Source organism: Geotrypetes seraphini, chromosome 4 (assembly GCF_902459505.1).
Source record: "Geotrypetes seraphini chromosome 4, aGeoSer1.1, whole genome shotgun sequence".
Lineage (NCBI taxonomy): Eukaryota > Metazoa > Chordata > Amphibia > Gymnophiona > Dermophiidae > Geotrypetes > Geotrypetes seraphini.
Window position 1 is genome coordinate 4,765,790 of NC_047087.1, and position 26,438 is coordinate 4,792,227.

The window sequence follows — 26,438 nt, forward strand, 5'->3', positions numbered from 1 at the left end:
TACATTAAAGGACATTTTAAAAGTCATTCAATTCCATAAAGTTCTCGTGATTTTGAGACAAATCCTGAAAAGTCCAGTTGAGGTAACAGATTCCTCTGGGAATCCATAGAGATTGGATGTTCTTAAGGTACAATTTTCAGCAAAGCCAGAATAAGCTTTGGAAGACACCATTGTCATTTTTGAATAGACCAGGGGTTCTCAACCCAGTTGGTCATGTTTTCAGGATGTCTACAATGAATATGCATATGAAAGATTTGCATACAGGGCAGATAAGAGAGTTTCAGGCAGTCTCTCTTCATTGTAAATATTGAATTCATTTTGAATATCCCAAAGGTCAGGTTGAGACCCTCAAGGATGTTCTGGAAAATCATGTTCTAATTGAGTGGAGTAGATCTGGTGCAAGGAGGCACTGCTGCTTTAACACATGGTCTCCTTCAATCAGAGAACACAGTTGAATTATTGCACTCCTGCTAGAAGGGGTCAGGGATAGAAAGTAGGCCTCGTGATTTTATTTTCACTCACTGTGCATAACGTCTGGCATCTCCACTGTACACACCACTCAGATTTTCAGGGGAGAATTCCATAATAAGGTTTCCTTTGAAAATTTGCTGTAAACCTATGGGTGCAACCACCATGCAGCCTACAAGCTGATTGCTAGGTTTAAAAATAATCCTCTCCATTATTACATCTTCACACAGAAAACAACATAGAATCCCTAATTCTGAAGAAAGCAGGAAAGAGCAGGATGTAGAAGACCCTTGCTCTCCCCTCAGGCTGGTTGGTCAGTCATGGGGGTCTCTTTCTCTCCCCTTAGACTGGTTAGTCAGTCATAGGAGTCTCTTGCTTCCCCCTCAGGCTGGTTGGTCAGTCATGGGGGTCTCTTTCTCTCCCCTTAGACTGGTTAGTCAGTCATGGGGGTCTCTTGCTCTCCCCTCAGGCTGGTTAGTCACAGAGTGGGGGTCTCTTGCTTCCCCCTCAGGCTGGTTGGTCAGTCATGGGGGTCTCTTTCTCTCCCCTTAGACTGGTTAGTCAGTCATAGGAGTCTCTTGCTTCCCCCTCAGGCTGGTTGGTCAGTCATGGGGGTCTCTTTCTCTCCCCTTAGACTGGTTAGTCAGTCATGGGAGTCTCTTGCTCTCCCCTCAGGCTGGTTAGTCACAGAGTGGGGGTCTCTTGCTTCCCCCTCAGGCTGGTTGGTCAGTCATGGGGGTCTCTTTCTCTCCCCTTAGACTGGTTAGTCAGTCATGGGGGTCTCTTGCTCTCCCCTCAGGCTGGTTAGTCACACAGTGGGGGTCTCTTGCTTCCCCCTCAGGCTGGTTGGTCAGTCATGGGGACCTCTTTCTCTCCCCTTAGACTGGTTAGTCAGTCATGGGGGTCTCTTGCTCTCCCCTCAGGCTGGTTAGTCACACAGTGGGGGTCTCTTGCTTCCCCCTCAGGCTGGTTGGTCAGTCATGGGGATCTCTTTCTCTCCCCTCAGACTGGTTAGTCACAGAGTGGGGGCCTCTTGCTCTCCTCTAGAGCTGGTTAGTCACAGCCATCTCACATATTTACCAGGGCTACAGCTCTTAATTAAAAGGAAGTTGAAAAACATAAGGTAGAGATCCATTTCTGAACAGACATAATTCATTTATTTATTCAATTTTCTATACCGTTCTCCCAAGGGAGCTCAGAATGGTTTACATGAACTTATTCAGGGACTCAAGCATTTTTCCCTATCTGTCCTGGCAGGCTCACAATCTAGCTAATGTACTTGGGGCAATGGGGGGGATTCTGCGTGTCAGGAAACCTTAGAACCAAGAAGGCAAAACGAATGTGCCCTGAGGCTGTTTTTAACATTTCACATACCAAAGAACAAAATGTTACTCATATCAAATCAGCTGCCAAAGCACGGGAGGAAGCTTACCTGGCCTTTTTTTTATAGCAGTTCTAGACCACTCTCTAAATAGTTGAGGAATGTAAGAGAACCATGTCACACACCACATCCGGTGTTCTCCATGTTACTGATTCTTTCTGAGCCCCATGAAATTCATGTCCGGCAGATAGACGGAGGCAGCTCACCTGCACCGAGTACTACAAGAACCACAAGCTCATTGGGCTGCAATGACCAGGTCCTGAGACAAAATAGGAGTACATTAAATAATACTGTACAAGAGAATCTCCTACTGACTTAGCCAGTGTGAGATACAAGAGCCCAAGAAATGCTCACGTGTATAATCAGCAGAGAAAAAAGTGATAAGACTGGTGAGCCTCATTTGGAGTACTGTGTCCAGACAGAAAGTTCAGAGGAAGAATTCTGCAAGAAACAGGCTATGAGAGATCTTTAAGTACTTCAAAGATATTAATGCAAAGGAAAGAAAGTTCTAGAGGTTGAAAGAGGAGACATTTAGGGCAACATGAGGAAATATCTCTTTGTAAGAAGGCGGTAGACGCCTGGTGGAGGTGGTGGTGAAGTAACAACAATAGGAGACTTCAAGATGGCCTAGTCTGAATGTGGAAGCGAGGGACCTGAAGTGCTTTTATTCAGAATGAGTGGGCCTTCGATTTTCCGGAGAATGGGGGTTTACCACTTAAAAAGGGAGGATAATGGAAGATTTTCTGGATAACAGACAATGATCATAAAATGTTTCAGATAATGAGAGGTTGTGGTGGGGAGGGGGACATGCCCCCTGACTTTGAAATGCCTTTTCTACCGTTACCAACCTTTATGAATAAATACAAGGCATTTTATTCCTCACTGTCAACACTCCACGTTGTCCAATTCGGTTCTGAAGGAAACTGGTTCCATGATGCTCTTTCACTTTGTTGGTATGAGGTAATAAATCTGGATTTCATTGATCCTACATGTCATTGGCTTAGTTACTCCAGACGCCTCTGTTTCTTCTTAAAACAGCTCAGCAGCATTTTACATCCCATTAACGTCCCACTAACTCAAGGAATATTCCATGAGCCGTCTTTGACTCCTGTACTCTTTAGGATGATGCACGCCCCACAAAGCCAATTTTGTGTAATAGAGTAGTCTAATGGTTAGAACAGGACGCTGAGAACAAGGAAACCAGGGTTCAAACTCCACCCACACACCTTGGGATCTGGGTAAATTATTTACCATTCTATAGCATCAGGTACAAATTGAAATTGTACACCCTCAGGGGACAGGGAAATATCTACTATAACTTGCGCTAACTAGTCCCTCCATAAAATGATAGGTCAGACCAGCAGAGAATGACACAGGGACAATGTTTGTCGCCGCAGGCTCCGTCCCTATCGCCACTCTGTCCTCTCCCCGTCGGCTCTGTCCTCATCTGAACATTTATGATTTTAGATGGAAATCTTTTTATGAAAGTATAAAAAGGGAGACTATTCTGTTGTTTGTAAATCATTTCGATCTGATGTTGGAACAACCTTCCCAAAGATTCGGTTACCTACATAGAACATCATCTGGGAAGATAACTGGATTGTCTTTCAGACATTGATTTATTGGGATGTATTATCCGCCTTTATGAATAGATTCACCCAGGGTGGTGAACAGCAAGTACAAGTCAACATAAAACTTACAATTTTATTAACAGCAAAACAGTAGTAAAAAGACCAAAAATAAACATAAATACAATGAATGAGGTGAAGTTAAAATCTGTAAGTTTAAAATTTACTAATAGAACTACCATGAAAGTTTCAAAACTGCACTGAAATCCAAATGAGAGATTTAATACATAGTAAAAGGGAGACAGACATAATACTTACGAAGCATCTAATAAGCACAAATCGCTGTTCTATAATACAGCTTATGCTATAACCGAGGTGTCAAATGCTGATATGAGATGGGGACATGATGGGTGGTTCAGCGTGTTTTGGGATAAACAGATGAGAGGCTAAACTCAAGGCAAGTTGTTTATACAGTTAAAGTATAAGGAACTGATTTAGTTAATGTATGTGACAATGAGTGGATAGTCTTTCACCCTCTGTATTAAAGGAGTGGGTGAAGAGCCGGGCTTTCACCTGTTTCCTGACGTAGAGGTAATCTGGGGCTAGATGTAGCTCCTCTGGGAGTAAACTGCAGGGGAGGGGGTTTATTCCTCAGAAGGCTTCCTGGTGATGCTCCTTGAGGGGACCTCAGAGGTCTGAAAGGTGTGTAAAGGTTGTAGAAGAGAACCTAAACTGTATAGCGGATGAACAAGAAAATAAGTGTCTATTCAATGCTGGACATGCTCCTTGATGCCAGCAACGATGCAGTGCCAGTAAGACACTTGGGCATGTGATGGAAGGACGTCTGATCAGCGGACACACATCACAGGCAGACAAGACACAAATGAGGTCATTTAACAGTTCAGTTTTTTGAATCATCAAATTCAGTTACCAGTTGTCTAAGAAGTATTATGTTTTAAGGCTAGTCTCTTACAGAATGACATGGGGACACAGTTTGTCCCCATCCCTGTATCTTTCAAGCACTGCTAAAATCCAGTAATCAGACCAGTGCGATTTAGAAGCATGATGTGGTGTTATGTAACATATTTGAAGCTCTCACTGTTTGAAACGGACATACTCTTTAGCTTTTCACATTATTCTTATACTGCAGGATAAATGCTTCCTGTTAGAATGCATGCCACAACTTCATGTCATGTATGTTTATGTATGTAACTCTGATGACTAATATCAAAATTCAGTGAGAGTGAACATTCATCACAAAAAAAACCTACAAATATATAGAGTGTGTTAGAATAATAAATCTTTGCTATTATAAATGCTCAGTTCGAAACACCAATACAACACAGCGTCATATTGAGGTGTTCAATCGAGACATCATTGCATCCACCTGTCTATCCTCACTCAAGAATGGCTAGAAAGCTCTAAAAAGTCATTGATATTCCAAAATATCAAGATATAAAGCTGTTACTTAGCTCAGAAATTGAAGCTTTCCTTGGGCAACTTGTTGTCCATGCGATCGCTGCTACTGAAGAGGAAGTTCTGGATACAGCACAGTTTTGGTTCACGATTATGGTTTTGGTTTGGGGATTTTTTCACGTTTTTCATCACTTGTATTGATCGCATGGACAACATTTCTCTTTAGAACTCTTGCCACAAGTTGCCCAAGGAAAGCTTCAATTCCTGAGCTAAGTAACAGCTTTATATCGTGATATTTTTGAATATCAATGACTTTTTAGAGCTTTATAACCATTCTTGAGTGAGGGTAGGCAGGTGGATGATGTCTTGATTGAACACCTCTATGACGCTGCCTCTGAGTTGTATTGGTGTTTCGAACTGAGCATTCATAATAGCAAAGATTTCTTATTCTAACACTCTACATATTTGTAGTTTTTTTGTGATGAATTTTCACTCTCATTGAATTTTGATATTAGTCATTTTTAATTTTTGAAATTCAGTAGTTTTGACAATTGTTTTCGATCTCCCAAATTATTTATTTATCGATATGTATGTAACTCAACAGCCACCAGTTAAGATTCTATAGCAATGGTGACTTGGCTGGATGGATGTAGAGGGCATTTGAAGGGAAGCCACAAACTGGAAAGCAGAAGGAAAAAGAGGTCCAGGAAGGCTAAGATAGATGAAAAGGATCTCATTGAGCCTGCAGTTGATGAAACACAAGAACTACAAGTGTGAAAGATGCGTCTGCTTTATGCGTTGACTGGCTCAAGACAGAATGCTAACAATAATAAAAGACACGCTCAAGACCACCTGCCCCAGGTACATTAGATAGACAGAGAGGGAAAATGCTGTATGTAAATTGCTTTGAATGCAATTCTGATAACATCATGGATCTGATGGGGAACAAAAGCTGAAGCATGGGGTGAGGATGCAGGAGAGCACTAGGTTAAAGCACCCTGAGGTTGTGGGTTCAAAGCCACGCTGCTCCTAGGTACAGACAGGGAAAAACCATTCTGAGCTCCCAGCTAGTGAAGTTTTGAAGGGTGACGGCTAGGACCACAGGCAACTCCAGGTGAAATATGCAAAACATTCATTTTCCAAAACTTTTACACCAGAAGAGGTTAAGAGCAGAAAACCCAACACAATAATAGAAGACAAAGAAAAGATGAAAACTAGTGTTGGCAGCTTCTGTCTCCTCATCACATGAGATAAGCTCTTTATTAAACTACAGCCAAGCAGCCGTCTCTCATCACCCCTGAGAAAGAACTTCTAATGTGTGCTAAAGCCCCGAATCTCAAATGAGAAACAGATGGGAGAATCCAGAAGGAATGATAGCTAAACCCACCGCCCCTTACAAACAAGCAGAGAAGGAGGAAAAGATAAGAGGCTTCGAAGGTTCAATTCACATCAAAGGAAGTTTTTTCATTAGAAGCCATCAAATGCTTTTAGATTTGGTACATTTTACCCTTTTATTATATCCAACAGCAAAGCGTCAGTCACAGCCTGTGCGCTCTCTAAAGAGAGACAGCAAAGCGTCAGTCACAGCCTGTGCGCTCTCTAAAGAGAGACGGCAAAGCGTCAGTCACAGCCTGTGCGCTCTCTAAAGAGAGACAGCAAAGCGTCAGTCACAGCCTGTGCGCTCTCTAAAGAGAGACAGCAAAGCGTCAGTCACAGCCTGTGCGCTCTCTAAAGAGAGACAGCGAGGCGTCAGTCACAGCTTGTCGCCCTTTCCTAGAGACAGTAAAGGTGTTAGTCACAACCTCACCTGAAGACAGTGAAACATCCTTGAGGCACTTTGTGGCAATATCATCAGAAACGTTGAGAGACAGACAGTGCATGTGATTATGAAGAGCAGAAATAAGTGATTCCTAAACACTACAGAGATTAACCGAATAAAGTTTTCTCAATCGCCACAGGGACCCCATCTCTGACCCCTCTGGCAGTGGAAGCATTCCCTGTCCTCCATTCCCCACTCCCCCTTTCTAGAAGAGGCTGACCCCAGTCTGCTCCCGGTAGGAAGCTGAATGACAGGACTCTCTCTTCAGGGACCGTCTCCTAGAGCTCTCTGCACAGGACTCCCTCCCGCCTCATCCCACTCAGGACACAGAGACAGTCTACTTACCCCAGCCTGGAGGAAGGGGTCCCAGTGGATCATTGTCAGTCTGGGTGCCAGATGGCTAAAGACAAAACAAAAAAGAAAGAAATGAAAATGTGCAAAAACCCCACAAAGGCCGTTTTTAGACTGATTGCTCCCTCTGAGCACAGCACAGAGCATACCTGAATAAGCCGAAAAGTTCTTGCAAGGTGAGAAGGCAGAGGAGAGCTGAAAGCCAGCAGACAGCAGGAGCTCTGGACACCTCCAGCTTTCTCCCAAACTTACAGGAAAGTGGGAAGCCAGCACAGGCCTTTCCAATGAAATCATTCCCGCAAGCCCAGTCCACGCCCAGTGCTTCCTGCCTGCGGGCTCTGGCATTCCCTCCTCCTCATCTCAGTATGCTGTGACAGCACACACAGACAAACACTCTCACCACACCTGCTTCCCATCCCTCCACACCTCTCAAGCCATCCTCCCTCCATATCCAGCTCTTCATTCCTCAAACCTCTTTCATTTCACTCCCTCTACCCGCTCCACCTTCCTGCCCCTCAGTTTCTCAAACCTCCAGCCCCTCTCACACATCAGTCCTCTCCATCCCTCACAGAATTCTTCCTCTCCACTTCTAAATCCTCCACCTCTCAGCGTGTCAGCATTCCTCCATTCATGCCTTCATCATCCTTCATAATTCACTACACCTCACTCAGGGCTCGATTTAAGGGTATATCATGTACTAGGAAAACCTTCAGCCATGTGCCCCCTCAAGGGGCAGCTCAACAGTTATTCCCAAATGTCCAGCATCATTCCTTCCCCCTCAGATGGCTAGCATTTCTTCTTTCTCTCCCCAGGTGATGGCATCTTCCCTTCCTCTTTCTGTCCCTTCCTTAGTCCCTCAAGTGGCCAGAATCTCTCTTCTTCCCTTCCTTACTTCATCTCCCCCCAATAGTCTAGACTTTTCTCGTCTTTTCCTACCCTCCTCTGCTCCATGTGGTCTAGAATCTCCCCTTTCCCCCATCTTTCCTGTGTCCAGCATCTTGCCTTCTCCTTCTCTGCCAGGGCTCGAACATGGGCCTGTGCTGAAAAGCCCTACAACAAAAAGATTTAGATCGTAGTTTAATAAGCGTCCAAATAATCTTAAAATGGGAGGCTCGTGTGCTGTGCTGTTCGTAGCCTCTCAATTCCTTGGATTTTTTGCAGCTTTTATGTTTTTATATTTAAGACAGCCAAGAACCCTAGAAGACCTCTGAGGAAGGCATTTTTATTTTGCCGAAACACAGCCCATGTTGGTCATTTGTATTTTATATCACTTGGGACAGTATATACCCTTTGTGGATTGTTTTTAAGTTATTTGGACACTTATTAAACTGCGATCTTCTGTTCCACAATCTTTTGTTCTTTTGCTGCTTCATTGCCTTTGGAGTCATGTCACATCTCTACACCCCAAATTCTGCTGCCTTAAGGAGGATGTCCAGTGGCGGTATCAACCCTGGACTCACTCATACCCCCCTCTATCCCTTACCACAACATGACTCCTCCCCTTCACCCCACCTTCTCCATATTGCCCTGTGAGTGTCCCTTCTTACAGCTTCCTCTCCTCCATATCTCCCTGCAGCTATTCCTTCTTTTATCCCTCTATATATATCTGCAACTATCTTTTCTTACAGTCTCCTCCCCTCAACCTCTACCGCAATCTTCCAACCCTCCATCTCTCAGCATTTCAGCATATCTCCACTCCTATCCCCTCTTAAACCTTCATCATCATCATCATCTATCTGCAACCCTAGCTTACTCCTCCCTCCACTCCATCTCTCAGACCTCCAACCTCTCTACCATATCTCCACTTCCCATCATAATTCCACTTGCTCAACATCCCTTAGTACTATGTCACCTCTTCCCTTCAACCCTTCACAAAATATACCATCTCTCTTCCTTCTTTCACCAACTCCCCTTCCAACCCTCCTCACAATTTTAACCCCATAAGAACATAAGAAGCGCCATCTCCGGAACAGACCCTAGGTCCATCAAGTCCGGCGATCCGCACACGCGGAGGCCCCGCCAGGTGTACCCTGGTATAGTTTTGGTCCCCATATTGCTCTAAGCTTCTCGTAAAGAGAAGTGCATCTAGCTTACCCTTACCCATGTCACTTCATGCCACTCATAAAGAGAAGTACATCTAACTTACCCTTAAATTCTAGAACGGTGGACTCCGTAATTACCTCTTCTGGGAGAGCATTCCAAGGGTCCACCACTCGTTGCGTGAAGCAGAATTTCCTGATATTTGTCTTGAACCTGTCCCCCCTTAGCTTCAGCCCATGTCCTCTTGTCCGTGCCACATTGGACATTGTAAATAACATTTTTTCCTGCTCTATTTTGTCGATTCCTTTCAGTATTTTGAATGTCTTGATCATATCCCCTCGTAGTCTCCTTTTCTCAAGGGAGAATAACCCCAGTCTCTTAAGTCTTTCCTCGTAATCCAGGTTCTCCATACCTTTCACCAGCTTTGTTGCTCGTCTCTACACCCTCTCTAGCAGTTTGAAATCCTTCTTTAGGTATGGAGACCAATGCTGGACGCAGTATTCCAAGTGTGGTCTGACCATCGCTCTATAAAGCGGCATTATGACTTTCTCCGATCTACTCGTGATTCCCTTCTTTATCATGCCTAGCATTCTATTTGCGTTCTTTGCTGCCGCCGCACATTGCACTGACAGCTTCAGAGTCCTATCGATTAATACGCCCAGGTCCTTTTCCTGTTCAGATTTTCCCAGAGTTGCACCTGACATACTATACTTGTGTTCCTTATTTTTTTTTTGCTTAAGTGCATCACTTTGCATTTTTCCACATTAAACTTCATCTGCCATTTATCTGCCCAATTCTCCAATCAGCTCAAGTCACTCTGGAGTTCCTCACTGTCCTTCTGCGATTTGATGGCCCGGCATAGCTTTGTGTCATCTGCAAACTTGATGATCTCACTGGATGTTCCATCCTCTAAGTCATTCCATGCTACCGATCCAGAGCAAGCAGTGGCTTCCCCCATGTCTTTCTCAATAAAAGACTATGGACTTTTCCTCCGGGAAATTGTCCAAACTTTTCTTAAAACCAGCTTCGCATCTGCTCTTACCATAACCTCTGGCAATGAGTTCCAGAGCTTAACTATTCTCTGAGTAAAAAAATATTTCCTCCTATTGATTTTAAAAGTATTTCCCTGTAACTTCATTGAGTGTCCCCTAGTCTTTGTAATTTTTGATGGAGTGAAGAATCGATTCATTTGTACCCGTTCTACTCCACTCAGGATTTTGTAGACTTCAATCATATCTCCCCTCAGCTGTCTCTTTTCCAAGCTGAAAAGCCCTAATCTTTTTAGTCTTTCATCATATGAGAGGAGTTCTATCCCCTTTAGCATCTTAGTCACTGTTCTTTGAAACTTTTCTAGTGCCGCTATATTTTTCTTGAGATAAAGGGGATAAATTGTATGAACATAAGGAAATTCTTCTTCACCCAGAAAGTGGTAGAAAACTGGAATGCTCTTCTGGAGTCTGTAAAAGGGAAAACACCCTCCAGGGATTTAAGACAAAGTTACACAAGTTCCTGCTGAACCAGAACCTATGCAGGTATAGCTAGACTCAGTTAGGGCATTGGTCTTTGACCTAAAGGCTGCCGTGTGAGTGGACTGCTGGGCATGATGGACCACTGGTCTGACCCAGCAGCGGCAATTCTTATATTCTTATGACCAGAATTGAACACAATACTCTAGGTGAGGTCATACCATGGAGCACCACAGAGGCATTATAACATGCTTAGTCTTGTTAACCATCCCTTTTTTAATAATTCCTAGCTTTTTTGGCCACCGTTGCACATTGGGCAGAAGGTTTCATTATATTGTCTACGTCGTCTACGATGACATCCAGATCCTTTTCTTGGGTGCTAGCCCCCAAGGTGGACCCTAGCATCCAGAAACTGTGATTCAAGTTATTCTTCCCAATATGCATCACTTTGCATTTGTCCACATTAAATTTCATCTGCCACTTGGATGCCCAGTCTTCCAATTTTTTTTCTTTTTTTTTTTTTTTTTATTTAAATTTTAAATTTTTATTGAATGTTGTAAAAGAAATACAAAATAGCAAAATTGGATATCAGCTCTAGCATGAATGCAAAATACATCAGGAATACTGTACGAAGTCTTGGAATTATACTGGATGGCTACCTGTCCCTCTCTGCCCATGTCTCGCAGGTAGTTTCCACATCTTTTTACTACCTACGCCAATTGCGAAGGATCAGAAACAGACTTAGCCCAGAAACAGACTTAGCCCAACTACTATATGCCTACGTACTCTCTAGACCAGACTACTGCAACTTCCTATTCAATGGCATAGCTGCAAGAGATCTAAAACGCCTCCAAAAAGTCCAGAACTCAGCAATTCAACTCCTATACAACTTCAGCTACCATGACCACATTATTCCAGCGCTCTATGCAGCTCACTGGTTACCAGTCAAAAAGCGATGCATCTTCAAAGCCCTGGTCATGACACACAAGAGATTCTACCAAAAAAAACCAGCCTACATAGCATCCAAGCTATGCCTATACACCCCTAACTGCCCCTTCCGCTCCAAAGCAGAACAAAGACTCAGCATTCCCGCAGGGAGATCCCTCCGAATGAGTACGGTGTACAAAAGATCCTACAGCCATTTCCTTCCTCAGCTATGGAACCGACTACCCACACAGATCAGGTCGCTAGACTCACTAATGACCTTCCGCAGAGCAGTAAAGACCTTCCTTTTCCGCCAATTGGCCCATTAAAAACTGCCTCCTCAATAGACTTCTCCTAGTACTCTTCGCTATGACCAGTCTGGTCTCTAAAATAAGCTCCGTTATTATCTACTATAACCTATTTGTTGTCATGACTAGTCTGTTTTCAAACGATTGTGAATGTCTACTTGTAACCCGTTCTGAGCTTCTGGGAGAATGGGATAGAAATCAAATAAATAAATAGTCTTCCAACCAAAAGTGCACAAAATGCATCTCCCAACCCAATAGCAAGAAACCTGATACCCACTCTTGAACAGCACCCAATGCCCCATCCTCAAGTCCCATGAAAGGCAACTTCCTGTTGGTTCTTCAGGAAGCCACACCTACAATTCAATCCCCACCTGCCTGCAATTTTTCACAATCAACATGCGTTTTAACAATTTTGAACAGTTTAGGGCTCCTTTTACTAAGGTGTGCTAGCGTTTTTAGCGCACGCATGAAACTACCGCGTGCTACACTGCGCGGTACGCTTCTAGAATAACACCAGCTCAATGCTGGCATTAAGGTCTAGTGTGTGCGCGCAATATTCTGTGCATTAAAACTCTAACGCACCTTAGTGAAAGGAGCCCTGTCATCTGAAAATTTAATCACCTCCCTCGTCGTTCCAATTTCCAGATCATTTATAAATAACTTAAATAGCACCGGTCCCAGTACAGACCCCTGTGACACTCCACTGTTTACTCTCCTCCATTGAGAAAAATGACCATTTAACCCTACCCTCTGTTTTCTATCCGATAATAAACGCCTAATCCCAACTCCCTTCCTCTCTCTCCTGTCTCTTCTAGGAATGCCTTTGTTCTGTAATTTTTTTGTGAATGTCAATTGTAATCCATTCTGAGCCCCCGGGAGAACGGAATAGAAATCAAATTAATTATATAAATAAATAAATAAGCTGAACTTTGCCACCTATTCCATGATTCTTTCATTTTCTCAGGAACCTCTCATGAGGAACTTTATCAAAAGCTTTCTGAAAAATCTAGATACACTACCTCTTATGCACATTGTAAAGTTAAGGACAGAGAATGACATGGGGAAAAAATTTATTACTGTTCCCGCCCCATCCCCGGGAGTTCAGTCCCCATCCTGCAAACTGTCAGATCCCATCCGCACAAGCCTCGAATAGTTATGATTTTATACTGAACTTATTTTATTAAAGTATAAAAAGAAACAATATTCTGTATAATTGTCATTTTATAAACACAAATAATACAGAGCAAGGATCAACAAAACCCCTGTCTCCCCTCTCTTTCACAAATATCCCCTCCACTATTGTGAAAACTGAACAAACCAAATTACTACAGAACGCTACATAGAAAAATCAAGCTAACAGAATACTTCGGTCACACATGGCAGAAACAGTGTTACGGAAGAACAACTGCCCCCTGGTCAGAGAGAGAGCCCTAAGCCAGCTGGAAGCTAAAGAAGCACAGCCTGGGCTTTGCGGTTCCCAATTATGTCTAGCAGGATACATATTTCAAATCTGAAATATTCTAATCACAAAATATAAAATACATTAATTTGTTTCTACATTTTGTTGTCTAGTAATTTTATTCTTCAAATCACATTGGTCTCAGGCTTTGGCTTTGGGTTCTTTCTACCTTCATCGTGGCATGGCTGGCTCCTGAAGGTAAAATAGGCGCAAGGGGAGCTGGGGAGAAGATGACGAGTCTTACACGGGCGCAATTTTTTTTACCACAGGACCAAGACTTTTCACCGCTCCCACAGGGCGGTAAAAGATCCTGTCCCCATTTCCACGGGGCGGTGAAAGGTCTTGACCCCATTCCTGCAGTAAACCAGTTGCAAATGTCTCCATTCCTGCAGATTGTCTGCGGTGACCACAGTTTACCGCGGTAAACAGTCCCCGTGTCATTCTCGAGTTAAGGAGATTCCAGTAGTATTAGTAGGCCTGGATGCTGAGACAGTATTGACCAGATTAGCTGATCCTACTTGTTCCAGGTGTTGGAGTACGTAGGTTTAAGTGGTTGGTACCTTAATGCCATCCGTGCCTTATATACTGATCCCTCTGTGGCAATTCTAGTAGATGGCTATGCTACAGAGATCTTCCCAATCTGCAGTGGAACAAGGCAGGGATGTCCTCTGTCTCCTTTACTATTTTTGCTATATTTTGAATCCTTGTTACGCACTATGCAGAGAGATCCGGACATTGTGGGGGTTTAGTTTGGCATGCAATTAGTAAAAGCCCTAGTGGTCACAAATGCCCAAAACTCCATATTGCATATGCTAGGTGCTTTGGCCGAGTTTAGCTACCGTTCTGGTTATTGCTTCAACAAACACAAATCAGAGGTGCTAGCGGTCCCACGAACAGTTCAAACTACCTGGGAGAGTGTTCCCTCTTAGGCAGATCAGAAGATTGAATGTTTAGGGGACTGGATACCAAGAGAGATAGTCCAGTTGGTGAGTGTAAATGTCAGATCTCTGTTACAAACCACGGAGCTGAAGTCACAGACATGGCAGCCCAATTCATGATCTTTCATGGGACGCTTAGCATTGTACCATATGATTATTATTCCAAAATGGTTATATTTATTTCAAATGTTGCCAATATTATTTACTGCTTCTCAACATTTCCGATTGATACAAGCTGTGATGAGATACTTATGGGCACATGAGCACATATGTTTTATGCAAAACTCATCCTGCCCAAAGAGAACAGGGATTTGGGATTGTTCAACACAAGTCTTATGTCCATGGCTTGTTAATTAAGACCTATGAATGACTGGATCAGAGCAACTTCATACTTTTCTTATATGGATGTAGAGGTGGAGATGCTTTTGTACTATACAGGTGGAGGGGCATAGTCAAAAGAAACGTCTAAGTCTGATTCGGACATATTACATTACATTACATTAGTGACTTCTATTCCGCCAATACCTTGCAGTTCTGGGCAGATTACAAAAGAGGATGATTGGACAATTGCAAATTAGGGTGCTGAGACTTTGCTGGGAGATTTACAAGAGTAGGGATAGTCATGGAGATGCGTTAGGATGTCTTGATGAATTTTTTGATTTCTTTTCGAAATGATGGAGAGGTGATGATCAAGTTTCGCTTCTTACATTGCTAGTAGGTTGTCATACATCTTCTTGCGCTGTGTACCAAAGTCAGCAGTAGAAAAATGTCCATTCTCAAAATATATGTCTAGAATTTTTTTTCCCAAAATGTCTATCTGGACGTCCAGGCGGTTGATCGTCCAGACTGCCAGTGCAGCTATCTTTATACCACATTTTTAACCAGAAATTCGTCTAAGTCCCAAACGCCCAGAACAAGACCATTTGGACGTAGGAGGAGCCAGCATTGTGATGGACTGGCCACCCAGACATTGCAACAAAGCAGTGAGGCAACTTACAGGGCACAAAAAGGGTACCACATAAACATCTCACCTTGCAGGTCATGGTGAGCCCCTCCAAAAAAATCCCAAAACTACTAGACCCACCTATCCACCACCCCAATAGCCCTTATGGCTGCAGGGGTTTTGGTGGGCTCATATTTTCCACATGAATGCAGTGGTTAGAGTGGCTTATGGATCTGGGTCCTCTCTCTATGGTTCATTATCCCATCCCCCAGACTACTTAAGACACCTGTATGCAAGCTCTACTAGGCTTTCCTATACCAGGTGCTGATGTTCCGGAGACAAGTATGTACTTTTTTATTCTGATATTTGCGGCAGTGTGAGGGAATCAGTGATTACTGGGGGGGGGGAGGGGGGAGGGGGCTTTATGGTGTCTCTGCAGTGGTTACCTGGTCACTTTGGATACCTTTTTGGCACTTAGACCTGCTTTTACATTGTCTAACTCACAACATATAAGTTTTGTCAAGGATGTCTCGTGAAACATTCGATTATCCCTGCAGGATGACTAAGTCCAGGTCGTCCCACATCCCACCCTAACTACTCCTTCAGATATGCCCCTTTTAGCTCTGGGAGCACAGTGGCATTCAGAGACCTAAAAAATCCCTGGATATGTCCAGAAATTCAGTTTGATTATCGGTACTTGGACTTGTCTTTTAGGTCATCTAAGTGCCGACTCGGGCAGGTTTTTAGACGTGTTTAAATTTCAATTATGAGCTCCTTAGTGCATTACTACATGCTCCTACCAGATGTTTTACAGCTGTCCTGAATCAATATCCTGTGTACAAGCCTGTGCGCAAAGCATGGACATGTGTATACCTGAAGCTTTTGGCAGCCAGTTTGCTACTATTAACTATCCGGGGTAATCCCCTTTTTGTACCAGGTATGGAAATGCAAGCTTTTCAAATATGGGCCTGGAGAGGTATCATTTACCTTCAACGGAAGAGGGAACCATCCATTCCTATAATGAGTAAGCTGACAAAGAGAGAGATTTGAGCTTGCCTGCAACTGCAGCACTACCTTCGGGCCTTACCAGTGGCAACGTTAACTGCTGAAGTATTGGATACCTTATAAGAGGCATTTTACTTAGAGGCATAATCCTTGATCCCATTGTGCTCCACTCACAAGATTTTGCAGGAAGAGGCTCCAAGTTTGGATTTCATAGCATGACTTGGACAAAGATGGACAGTGAATATTACAGATGCAGCACAGATGTGGACATCTGTACCACTATTTGAATTCAATTATAAGCTAGTGCTACATCTAGACATAAGTACATAAGCAATGCCTCTGCTGGGTCAGACCTGAGGTCCATCGTGCCCAGCAGTCCACTCACGCGGCGGCCCAATAGGTCCAGGACCTGCATAGTAATCCTCTATCTATACCCCTCTATCCCCTTTTCCAACAGGAAATTGTCCAATCTTTTCTTAAACCCCAGTACCTATTACGCTCTCTGGAAGCGCATTCCAGGTGTCCACCACACGTTGGGTAAAGAAAAACTTCCTAGCATTTGTTTTGAATCTATCCCCTTCCAATTTTTCCGAATGCCCTCTTGCTCTTATATGTTTTGAAAATTTGAAGAATCTATCTCTCTCTACTCTCTCTATGCCCTTCATGATCTTGTAGGTCTCTATCATGTCTCCTCTGAGTCTCCGCTTTTCCAGGGAGAAGAGCTCCAGCCTCTCCAATCTTTCAGTGTATGAAAGGTTTTCCATGCCCTTAATCATTCGTGTCGCTCTCCTCTGGACCCTCTCAAGTATTGCCATATCCTTCTTAAGGTACGGCGACCAATACTGAACACAGTACTCCAGGTGCGGGCGCACCATTGCCCGATACAACGGCAGGATGACTTCTTTTGTTCTGGTCATAATACCATTTTTAATAATACCCAACATTCTGTTTGCCTTCTTCGCGGCTGCTGCGCATTGCACCGTTGACTTCATTGTTGTATCCACCAGTACACCCAAATCTCTTTCAAGGTTACTTCCCTCTAATACTAATCCCCCCATTTGGTAGCTGAACATCAGGTTCTTTCTCCCTATATGCATGACTTTGCATTTCCCTACATTGAATTTCATCTGCCATTTAATTGCCCACTCCTCCAGTTTGTTTAGGTCCCTTTGTAGATCCTCACACTCTTCCGTAGTTCTAACCCTTCTACAGAGTTTAGTGTCATCCGCAAATTTTATAACTTCACATTTCGTCCCCGTTTCCAGGTCATTAATAAATACATTGAACAGCAGCGGTCCAAGTACAGACCCCTGCGGAACTCCGCTCGTGACTTTCCTCCAGCCCGAGTAGTGACCCTTCACTCCAACCCTCTGTCTCCTGCCTGCCAACCAGTGTTTGACCCATCTGTGTACGTCCCCTTCCATTCCGTGGTTCCACAGCTTCCTAAGTAACCACTCATGGGGTACCTTGTCAAAGGCCTTTTGGAAGTCAAGGTAAATGATGTCTACAGGTTCCCCTTTGTCCAACTGGCTGTTTACCCCCTCAAAGAAGTGCAGTAAGTTTGTTTGGCACGATCTTCCCTTGCAGAAGCCATGTTGGCTCGCTTTCATCAGCCCATTTTTTTCGATGTGCTCACAGATGCTGTCCTTTTGAAAAAAATGGGCTGATGAAAGCGAGCCAACATGGCTTCTGCAAGGGAAGATCGTGCCAAACATCTCTCGTAGTTGAGCCTCCCTGCAGCCTGACTTGTACTGCCCAAAACATCTGCAAGTGGATGCTTCCTTGGGACACATGTTTGACACCTGTCCTAAGATTTTGGCATTTTGGAAAACACTACATAGTCATGTCACACATATTTGGAAGACTTATTGTCATCCACATCCTAAAATGCTGTACGTCTGCTGTAACAGCTCTTCCTCTTCCAAAGGACATGCGTGGCTTTATGAGAAAAGCACTAGTATTTGGTAAGAAGTTGACACTGTTGCACTGGTTGGATTTTGCTCCCTCCTCCTTGGAATGGCAATTGAAATGAGAACAAATAGAAGTGTCCAACATGGACTCTGTTAAAGGACTGCAATTTCAATCCATTTGGGAACCATTTTGGTCTTCCCAGACAACTGTAGTAACCTGCCTATAAGGATTAGAGGTTTGAGCTCCTGTGGATGCCTTGCTATTATTGATGTCTGGGGGAGGGAGGGTTCTGGGGAGAGTGGGTATGGATGGGAATTGCTAATAATTCCTTGGTCAGTGCATTCGGTTTAACCCATAAGCTACAAGTTGTGGGTGATGTGTCTTCTTCACTGAACTAATTTCCAAAGAGTTAAATTTTTTCATGAGATTGCTGTAGTAAAATCCATCTCTATCAAACTAAATTCATCAGAATGGCAGTATCTGCTTTCCAGTATGCATACCCCACCCACCATGATTCCAATACCCCAGTTCTGCCAGTCCAACGCCTCCCACTCATTCATCGCAACTGCACACTGACCACCATGACCTTACATGTCCCAGTTCCTCCTGTCTCCTCTCTTCTCCCATCATTATGAGTGCACATGTCTCTTGCAAATAACCCATCCTAACTGTACTCACAGCCCAGTTGTCATCCATGCTGATACTGCCTGCCTGAGACCAGTTACAATAACATAGAAAGCCCCATTTTAGACAGGATGTCCCCAGTCCTAATCAGGGCATACTCAAGTCTCCCAAATTCACAGATTTTAAAAAGTTGCACAAGCCCCGAATCAAATCCCCAGCTCCTACATCTCCTGGACCCTCCCTTGATCAAGCCATGACACCTCCACTTCCTAATACAGGCTCTTTCTGGTTTCTAGTAGGGGCTAAGAGCAAAACCCTGTTGGTGGCCCAAGTCCCAAATGGTGGCTGTGCCACCTAACAGCAGTCTCACTGGGCTCTGTTTGTCACGTTCACTCTAGCTGTAGTACCACAAGAGTCCACTAGGGGTTAGCAGCAATACTTTGACCACAGGTCACTGATGGGGAAGGAGCAACTAGGGATTGTCGCCCACCACCAGCGCAGAATTAATGCGTCGAGGGCCCCTAGGCATACAAGTATACTGGGCCCCCTGCCCCGCCCAACCCCACCATGCGCCCAGGCGGAAACAGGAAGCTCCGTCAGAGGGAAACTTTGGGCAAGCAGCACCGCTTGCATAATTACAGTTCCCGTTGCCTTTCTTACCCACGTTGCTTGCTTGTTTTACTTTCCGTCGATGGGGGGGGGGCCACGTTGCCGATCAGGGTGGGGCCCGCATTTCCGATCGGGGAGCCCTTCGCCATTTGGAAAAAAATGTTGATGCCCTTCTTCATTGGGTCCCCCTGACCATTTCGGGCCCTAGGCACATGCCTACTTGGCCTATTAGTTAATCCTGTTCTGCCCACCACCACCAGAAATCAGGGAGACCAGGTGACGGGAGAATTTCATGGCCTGACTTGGGAGGATCTAGAGCAGGTCGCAATCCAGTTGGGTTTTCAGGATTTCCCCAATGAGTATGCATTGAAAACAGCGCATGCACATAGATTTCATGCATATTCATTGGGAAAATCCTGAAAACCCGACTGGATTGCTGCCCTCAAGGAGGGACTCTGAGACCCCTGATCTAGAGGTTAAGAAAGGAGTCATGGTTTGATCCAGGGAAGTTGCTGGAAGGTGGGAGATTGGGTTTAGCAGGTCTAAATTGGGAGTCAGAACAAATGCAAAACCCAACATGGAAAATCTTGGTAGAGACATGTATTCCCACCTATATTTTGGGGCCTCCTAAACAATGTCCCTTGAATTCTCTACGTCCCGCCATCTCATTCTGCTATTCTTCCATGTAAGTGATCTTCATTTGTAAATACCTCTAAAATTAGGACTAGAATTTTCCAGGCTGGATCCATCAGGTATAACAAGCCATCTCCCTCCCTCAAATCCTTCTGCAGCATTTTCTAATGGCAATATTTGAAAATATGGAGCATTGCTTTATATCCTGCCCTGATCCAACTTCAGGTAATCTGTTAATGTGGGCAGTGCCGTCAGTGTTACACAGCCACCAATTCGACCCCCACCTCGACTGCCTGTAAAATGAGACGGATGGGACCACTGCAGAGGCATTCACATTACAACTCCTGTCAGATTCCCTATGAATCTGTGAATTCTACAGCATACGTCATCAGCAGCTTGTGACAAGGACTGTTGTGTTAGCTGGCGGAGAGGCTCTTGAGCTGAGGCTCGTTCGAAGACTGCTCTCTTTTCTCTCACCTGATACAGAAACCTCTGACTGAAGTGCTGCATTGCCCCTTGGAGCTGGTTCCGCTGGCTCTGCCACTGTTCATAGTTCCGGACATATTCAGCTGTGGGCCTCTGCCACGTTGTGGTCCTGGTATTGTGATCCACATAGTAATACCTGCCACGAGGGTCCACACGCTTTTCCCAACTACAAGCAACAGCAAAATGCATTCAGTACATACAGAGAATTGGTACAAATGCTGCATTAGTCTACCTGAATGCACAGAACAGCAGTTACTTATCTGTAATAAGTGTTCTCCTAGGACAAAATGTCTAAAAATGCCCAAGGGGAACCATGCATGCGCACATCACAATCCGGGGTCAACTCCCCTCCTTCTAGTGTGCTGTCCTCAGATACGTAAGTAACTTTGCTTTCTCCAAGGATAAGTAGGAAGATAAACCCTTGTCCAGGAATCCCTAAATACAGGTTGCCTTTAACAAACACAAAAAAGGTGTGTGTGTGTGGAGGGGGGAGGAATTATTGAAATTTTAATTGTGAATGTAACTTTGTAACTTGCGAGTAAGAAATTTTTAAATAAAATAAATAAATAGAAGCTAGGTGCCAATGGCTTGTTTTTCTTGGCAATGGGCCTTCTGCATAGCTTTTTTTTTTTTTTTTTTGGGGGGGGGGTTTCAACCACAAAGGCAAACTTGAAATAAGAGACAAAGCCCTAATGTTTTAAAAACTCTGTTTATTGAAGAAACGTATAACCCGCTTGATCTAGTACAGTTGTACTTTAACTGGCCAAGCCTACTGTTGTATTGGGACTCCATTTGCAAACATTATAGCCTTTGCGATTTCCCCCCCCCCCCATGCTGCCATAGTTCTGACACTGTCAAACTGTGTCAGAAACGGGGTAGAGTGGAAGGCGACAGAGGGTAGTGACCAATGGAGATCGCTCTGAGGAAAGGGATGTTACCAGTGGTGTGCCTCACGGCTCTCTTCTTTTTAACATTTTGTAAGTGATATTTCTGAAGGGCTGTCAGGAAAGATTTGCCTCTTTGCGGATGATGTCACCCAAAAAAAGAGAGAAAGTCAATGCATCAATAGTGTGATTTCAAGGAATAAAGACCCTTGGTCTTTTTTGAAAACCTAATTCGTTATTTATTTTTTACATTATTTAAATATTTTTTTAATATGTTATCAATTTAATTGTGTACAAAAATATCAAGTGAAAACATTACTAAAATTTTAAAACATACATCCACACATTCATAATGTTCCAAAAAGACAAGTTTCAAGTTTATTGGTTTCAAGTTTATTGGTTTTTTATACCCCGATCATAAAACAAATATCTGACCGGTTAACAATAAAATTTAAATAGGAAAGCAAGATATATTAGATTGTGTTTAGAGAGAGTAGTGAGAAAAATAGAAACATATAAGACGTATAGACTGACCTGACAGTGAGGGTAAGTGGGTGGGTTAGGAAAAAGTTACATAGTCTTAGGAGAAATGAGATAGAGGGAAGGGATATAACATGGGGGGCGGGGGTGCCTGGTATGAGTGATATGCTCTGAGGATGATAATTAGATTGAAAAAGAAATCAACGAATGGACGAGGAGAAGATTAAGAATTGGCGTAGGCATCTTTAAATAGATAAGTTTTAAGAATAGTCTTAAATTTTGGTAATTGAATTTCGTCCCGAAGAAATTGGGGGAGAGAGTTCCATAATGTGGGTGCAGTTATGGCGAAGTTAGTATTCCTGGTGTAAAAGGATTCTTTTAGAGAGGGAATGAAGAGGAGTTTTTGATCGGATGATCTTAAGGAACGAGGAGAACTTTGGGGGATTAAAAGTTTATCAAGAAATAGAGGTAGGTGTGAATGTTTGATTTTAAAAGTAAGTAATATAATTTTATAACGTATCCGATGAGAGACGGGGAGCCAATGAGCCTCTTTGAAAAGAGGAGTGACATGTTCGAACTTGCCGACATTGCAAATGAGTTTAATAGTAGTATTTTGAACAAGTTGGAGTCGTCGTAGTTCTTTTTGGGGGAATCCATTGAGAAGAGAATTACTGTAGTCTAAGTGTGAGATGACTAGGGAATGAATTAGTATGTTAATCGAGTCGTTAGTTAAAATAGATCTGAGGGAACGAATGATACGTAATTTGAAGAAACAGGTTTTTACAACGGAGCTGATGTGATCGTGAAAAGTAAGTTCGCTATCTAGAAAGACGCCTAATAGTTTTATTTTAGTCTCCATACGTAAAGGTGTGGATTTAATGTAAATTGTACCAGGTATTGTTTCAGATTTTTTAATGGGGAGAAGAAGACCGCAAGATTTGTTAACGTTGAGTGAGAGTTTGTTAGAGAAGAGCCAATCGCTTAAGATAACCAGTTTGGCATTTAGCTCAGTAATATCTGAAAGGTTTGAGGTGTTAATCGGGTAAAGTAACTGTATATCGTCAGCGTAGGCGAAAATAGTGAAACCTAGTGATTGTGCGAGAGAAAGAAGAGGGGATAGAAAGATATTGAATAATAGAGGAGACAAAATGGAGCCCTGAGGGACTCCGAAATTTTGAATTACTGAAGAGGAGATTTGGTTTTTTGTATAGACTTTGGAGTTTCGCTGATGAAAGTAGGATATGAACCAGTTGAGAGCGTGTCCTGTGATGTTACAATCTGACAGTCTAGATAGTAATAGAGAATGGTCGATGGTATCAAATGCCGCAGATAAGTCGAGAGAGATTAGTATGACCGATTTTAAGTGGTCGTGAAAGTAATGTATAGTTGAGATGAGACCTAGTAATGATAGCTCGGTGGAATGTGAGGAGCGAAAGCCTGTCTGATACGGATGACACTTAACTTTATCTTGGAATAGGGCAGGAAAACCCCCAAAAGTCCTTATAAAGATCAGCTATATAGTCCTTGGTCCGATCCTTTTAGGCCAATCTTTCATGTCCAGTCCGACGGCAGCTCATCCATTTCACAATAATTGCTTCATTAGGGACATATTGTAAAAATCATGATAATCTTGGCATCCTACATGCTGGATTACTTCCCAAAGACTCTCAGCATGTAGGATCCCGACTTACACAGCAACACCATGTTTGCCAAAGAATAAATGATATTTCTACATATATCATGATCTTTACAATATATCCCTAATGAAGCAGTTATTGTGACCTAACAACCTGTACAGGGGCATCAACACCTTCTTTCATCTACTGGCTACACCTCTCTCTATACAGCCTAGCATCCTTCTGGCAACAGCCACCGCCTTGTCACGCTTTTAGATCTTCGGACACTATCACCCCAAGGTCCCTCTCACCTCCCAGCACATACAGCTCCTTACGATTTCTAATCTACAAATGCATTACTCTGCACTTCTTTGCACTGAATTTTAATTGCCATTTATTAGACCATTCCTCTAACTTTTGCAGATCCTTTTTCATGTTTTCTACTCCCTTCTCAGTGTCTATTTTGTTACAAATCTTGATATCATCCGCAAAAAGGCAAACTTTGCCTTCTAACCTTTCAGCAATGTCGCTCACAAACTTATTAAACAGGATTGGCCCCAGCACCGATCCCTGAGGGACTCCACTACTCATCTTTCCCTCCTCCAAGCGAATACCATTAACCAACACCCTCTGGCGTCTGTCCATCAACCAGTTTCTAATCCAGTTCACCACTTTGGGTCCTAACTTCAGCCCATCAAGTTTGTTCAAGAGCCTTCTATGAGAAACCCTGTCAAAGGCTTTGCTGAAATCACAATCATAAATTACATCTGGCATATGCCCTTGATCCAATTCACTGGTCACCCAATCAAAAAATTCAATCAGATTCATCTGGCATGATTTACCTTTAGTAAAACCTTGTTGCCTCGGATCTTGTAACCCATTTGATTCTAGGAATTTCACTATCCTTTCTTTCAGCAACGCTTCCATTATTTTTCCAATAACCGAAGTTAGGCTTACCGGCCTGTAGTTTCCCGCTTCATCTCTGCTACCACTTTTGTGAGTAGGGAATAGGACCACATCCGCTCTTCTCCAATCCCCAGGAACCACTCCCGTTGAACAAATCTTTAATAGGACCCGCCAGAACCTCTCTGAGCTCCCTCAGTATCCTGGGATGGATCCCGTCTGGTCCCATTGCTTTGTCCACCTTCAGTTTTTCAAATTGCTCATAAACACTTTCTTCCGTGAACGGCATGGTATCTACTCCATTCTCTTGTATAACTTTGCCAGACAATCTCGGTCCTTCTCCAGGATCTTCTTCCATGAACACAGAAGTATTTGTTTAAGATGTTTGCTTTTTCCTCATCTCTTTCCACATATTGATACATATCATCTTTAAGTCTCGCAATTCCATTTTTCTTCTTCTTCCTTTCACTAATATATCTGCAAAGTCTCCCTTTTTTACATTCCTAACCATTTGCTCTTCCGCTTGCACTTTCTCTCTTGGCTTATTTCAGTTTCACCTGGTAGTCCTTTCTGTACTCCTCTTTTTGGGTATTTTTATATTTCACAAATGCCAGCTCTTTTGCCTTTATTTTGTCTGAAACAAGTTTAAAGAACCATATCGGTTTCCTTTTTCTCTTGTTTTTATTTATTTTCCTCACAAAAAGGTCAGTAGCCATTTTTATTGCTTCTTTCAGCTTAGACCACTGTTTTTCCACTTCCTTTATGTTGTCCCATCCTAACAGCTCTTTCTTTAGGTACGCTCCCATTTTACTAAAGTCCGTACGTTTGAGTTTTGTGTGGCCGCCCTCCACTTCAGCTGTTATATCAAACCAAACTGTTTGATCATCGCTATTTCCTAGGTGGGCACCCACTCGAACATTAGAGATACTCTCTCCATTTGTGAGGACCAGATCCAATATCGCTTTTTCCCTCGTGGGTTCCATCACCATTTGTCTTGAAAGGCATCCACAATCTCCCTACTTCTTTCCGATTCCGCAGATCTTTAAATAGAGTGCTACTCCTCCAACTCTTTGACCTTTTCTGTCCTTCCTAAAAAGATTATATCCCGGTATGTTTGCATCTCATCAAACAGAATGTTAGGGAACATTAGGAAAGGAACAGAAAATAAAACGGGGGATATCACTTCATGTTGAGAGAGCACCTCAAGTATTGTATGCGATTCTGGTCACCGCAACTCAAGAAAGATGTAGCAGAATTAGAAAGTGTACAGAGAAGGGCAACCAAAATGATTAAAGGGCTGAAAATCTTTTCATATTAGGAAAGGCTTAAGAGGTAAGGCTCTTCAGCTAGGAGAAGACAAGACTGAGGAACGTTTTATCCTAGAGGTCTATACAATCCTGAATAGAGTGGAATGGGTAAAAGTGAATTGTTTACTCTTTCAAAAAGTACAAATACTAGGAAATGTCTACTCCTCTGCCCTCCAACCCCTTAACTGTATCCATGACATCCAGTTTGTCTGTCTTGCCTGTTTAGATAGTAAGCTCTTTCAAGCAGGGACTGTTTTCTTACTCTTTGTGACTCTGTGCAGCGTTGCGTGTGTTTGGTAGCGCTAGAGAAATAATTAATAGTAGTACTACATCTAAATCAAATTGGAAAAAAATTTTTTTATTACTTTTTTAAAATTTTATCTTTATGGAATTTTAATCTTAATCACATACCAACCAAGTTGTGATATTAGAAACAAAAGGAAAGGGATGTACCTTAGGAAATTTACAATTAATCAAATAATTATAATAATCTTCCATATAGAAGGAAAAAAAACCCAGAGTTCTAAAATGCAAAAAAAAAAAAAAAATTTTTAGATTCTCACTTCGTTAAGGTCTGGACAAATTCCTTGAAAAAAACCTACAACCCATGAGCAAGGTGAGCCTTGGAGTCAGCAGAATGGAATCTTCCCATGCTTTGGCATCTTGCCAGGGACTTGTGATCTGGATTGGCTAATGTCAAGCTAGTCCCTCTCCCTATCTTCAGGTCAAGTTCCTGGACAGTTCAATAGTGTTGAGCTGGATAACTGCTAATATTCAGTGGGAGACAGCCAGGTATTTCCACTGAATATTCGCGGTTCCCAGCTATGGTGCACGATTTAACCAGCTAGCCACAAAAATTCAGTGCTGACTGGCTGAGTTTAGTGGATAAATGAGATTGC

The 26,438-nt window shown here is 43.1% G+C and overlaps 1 protein-coding gene across 6 annotated transcripts in view; it reads right to left on the minus strand.

The window, feature by feature from the left end:
• The window catches only part of WWP2 (WW domain containing E3 ubiquitin protein ligase 2), a 138,496-nt gene that overhangs the window by 14,403 nt on the left and 97,655 nt on the right, over positions 1 to 26,438 (minus strand). For 5 of the 6 annotated variants that reach the window (XM_033941412.1, XM_033941414.1, XM_033941411.1 and 2 more), the window contains 2 exons: positions 20,341 to 20,515; positions 6,998 to 7,052 (listed from right to left, as the gene is read on the minus strand). In XM_033941412.1, coding sequence (XP_033797303.1) covers positions 6,998 to 7,052; positions 20,341 to 20,515 — 230 coding nt within the window. Of the gene's footprint in view, positions 1 to 6,997; positions 7,053 to 7,152; positions 7,307 to 20,340; positions 20,516 to 26,438 lie in introns of those variants that run through there. The other variant, XM_033941416.1, reaches the window with a different exon arrangement.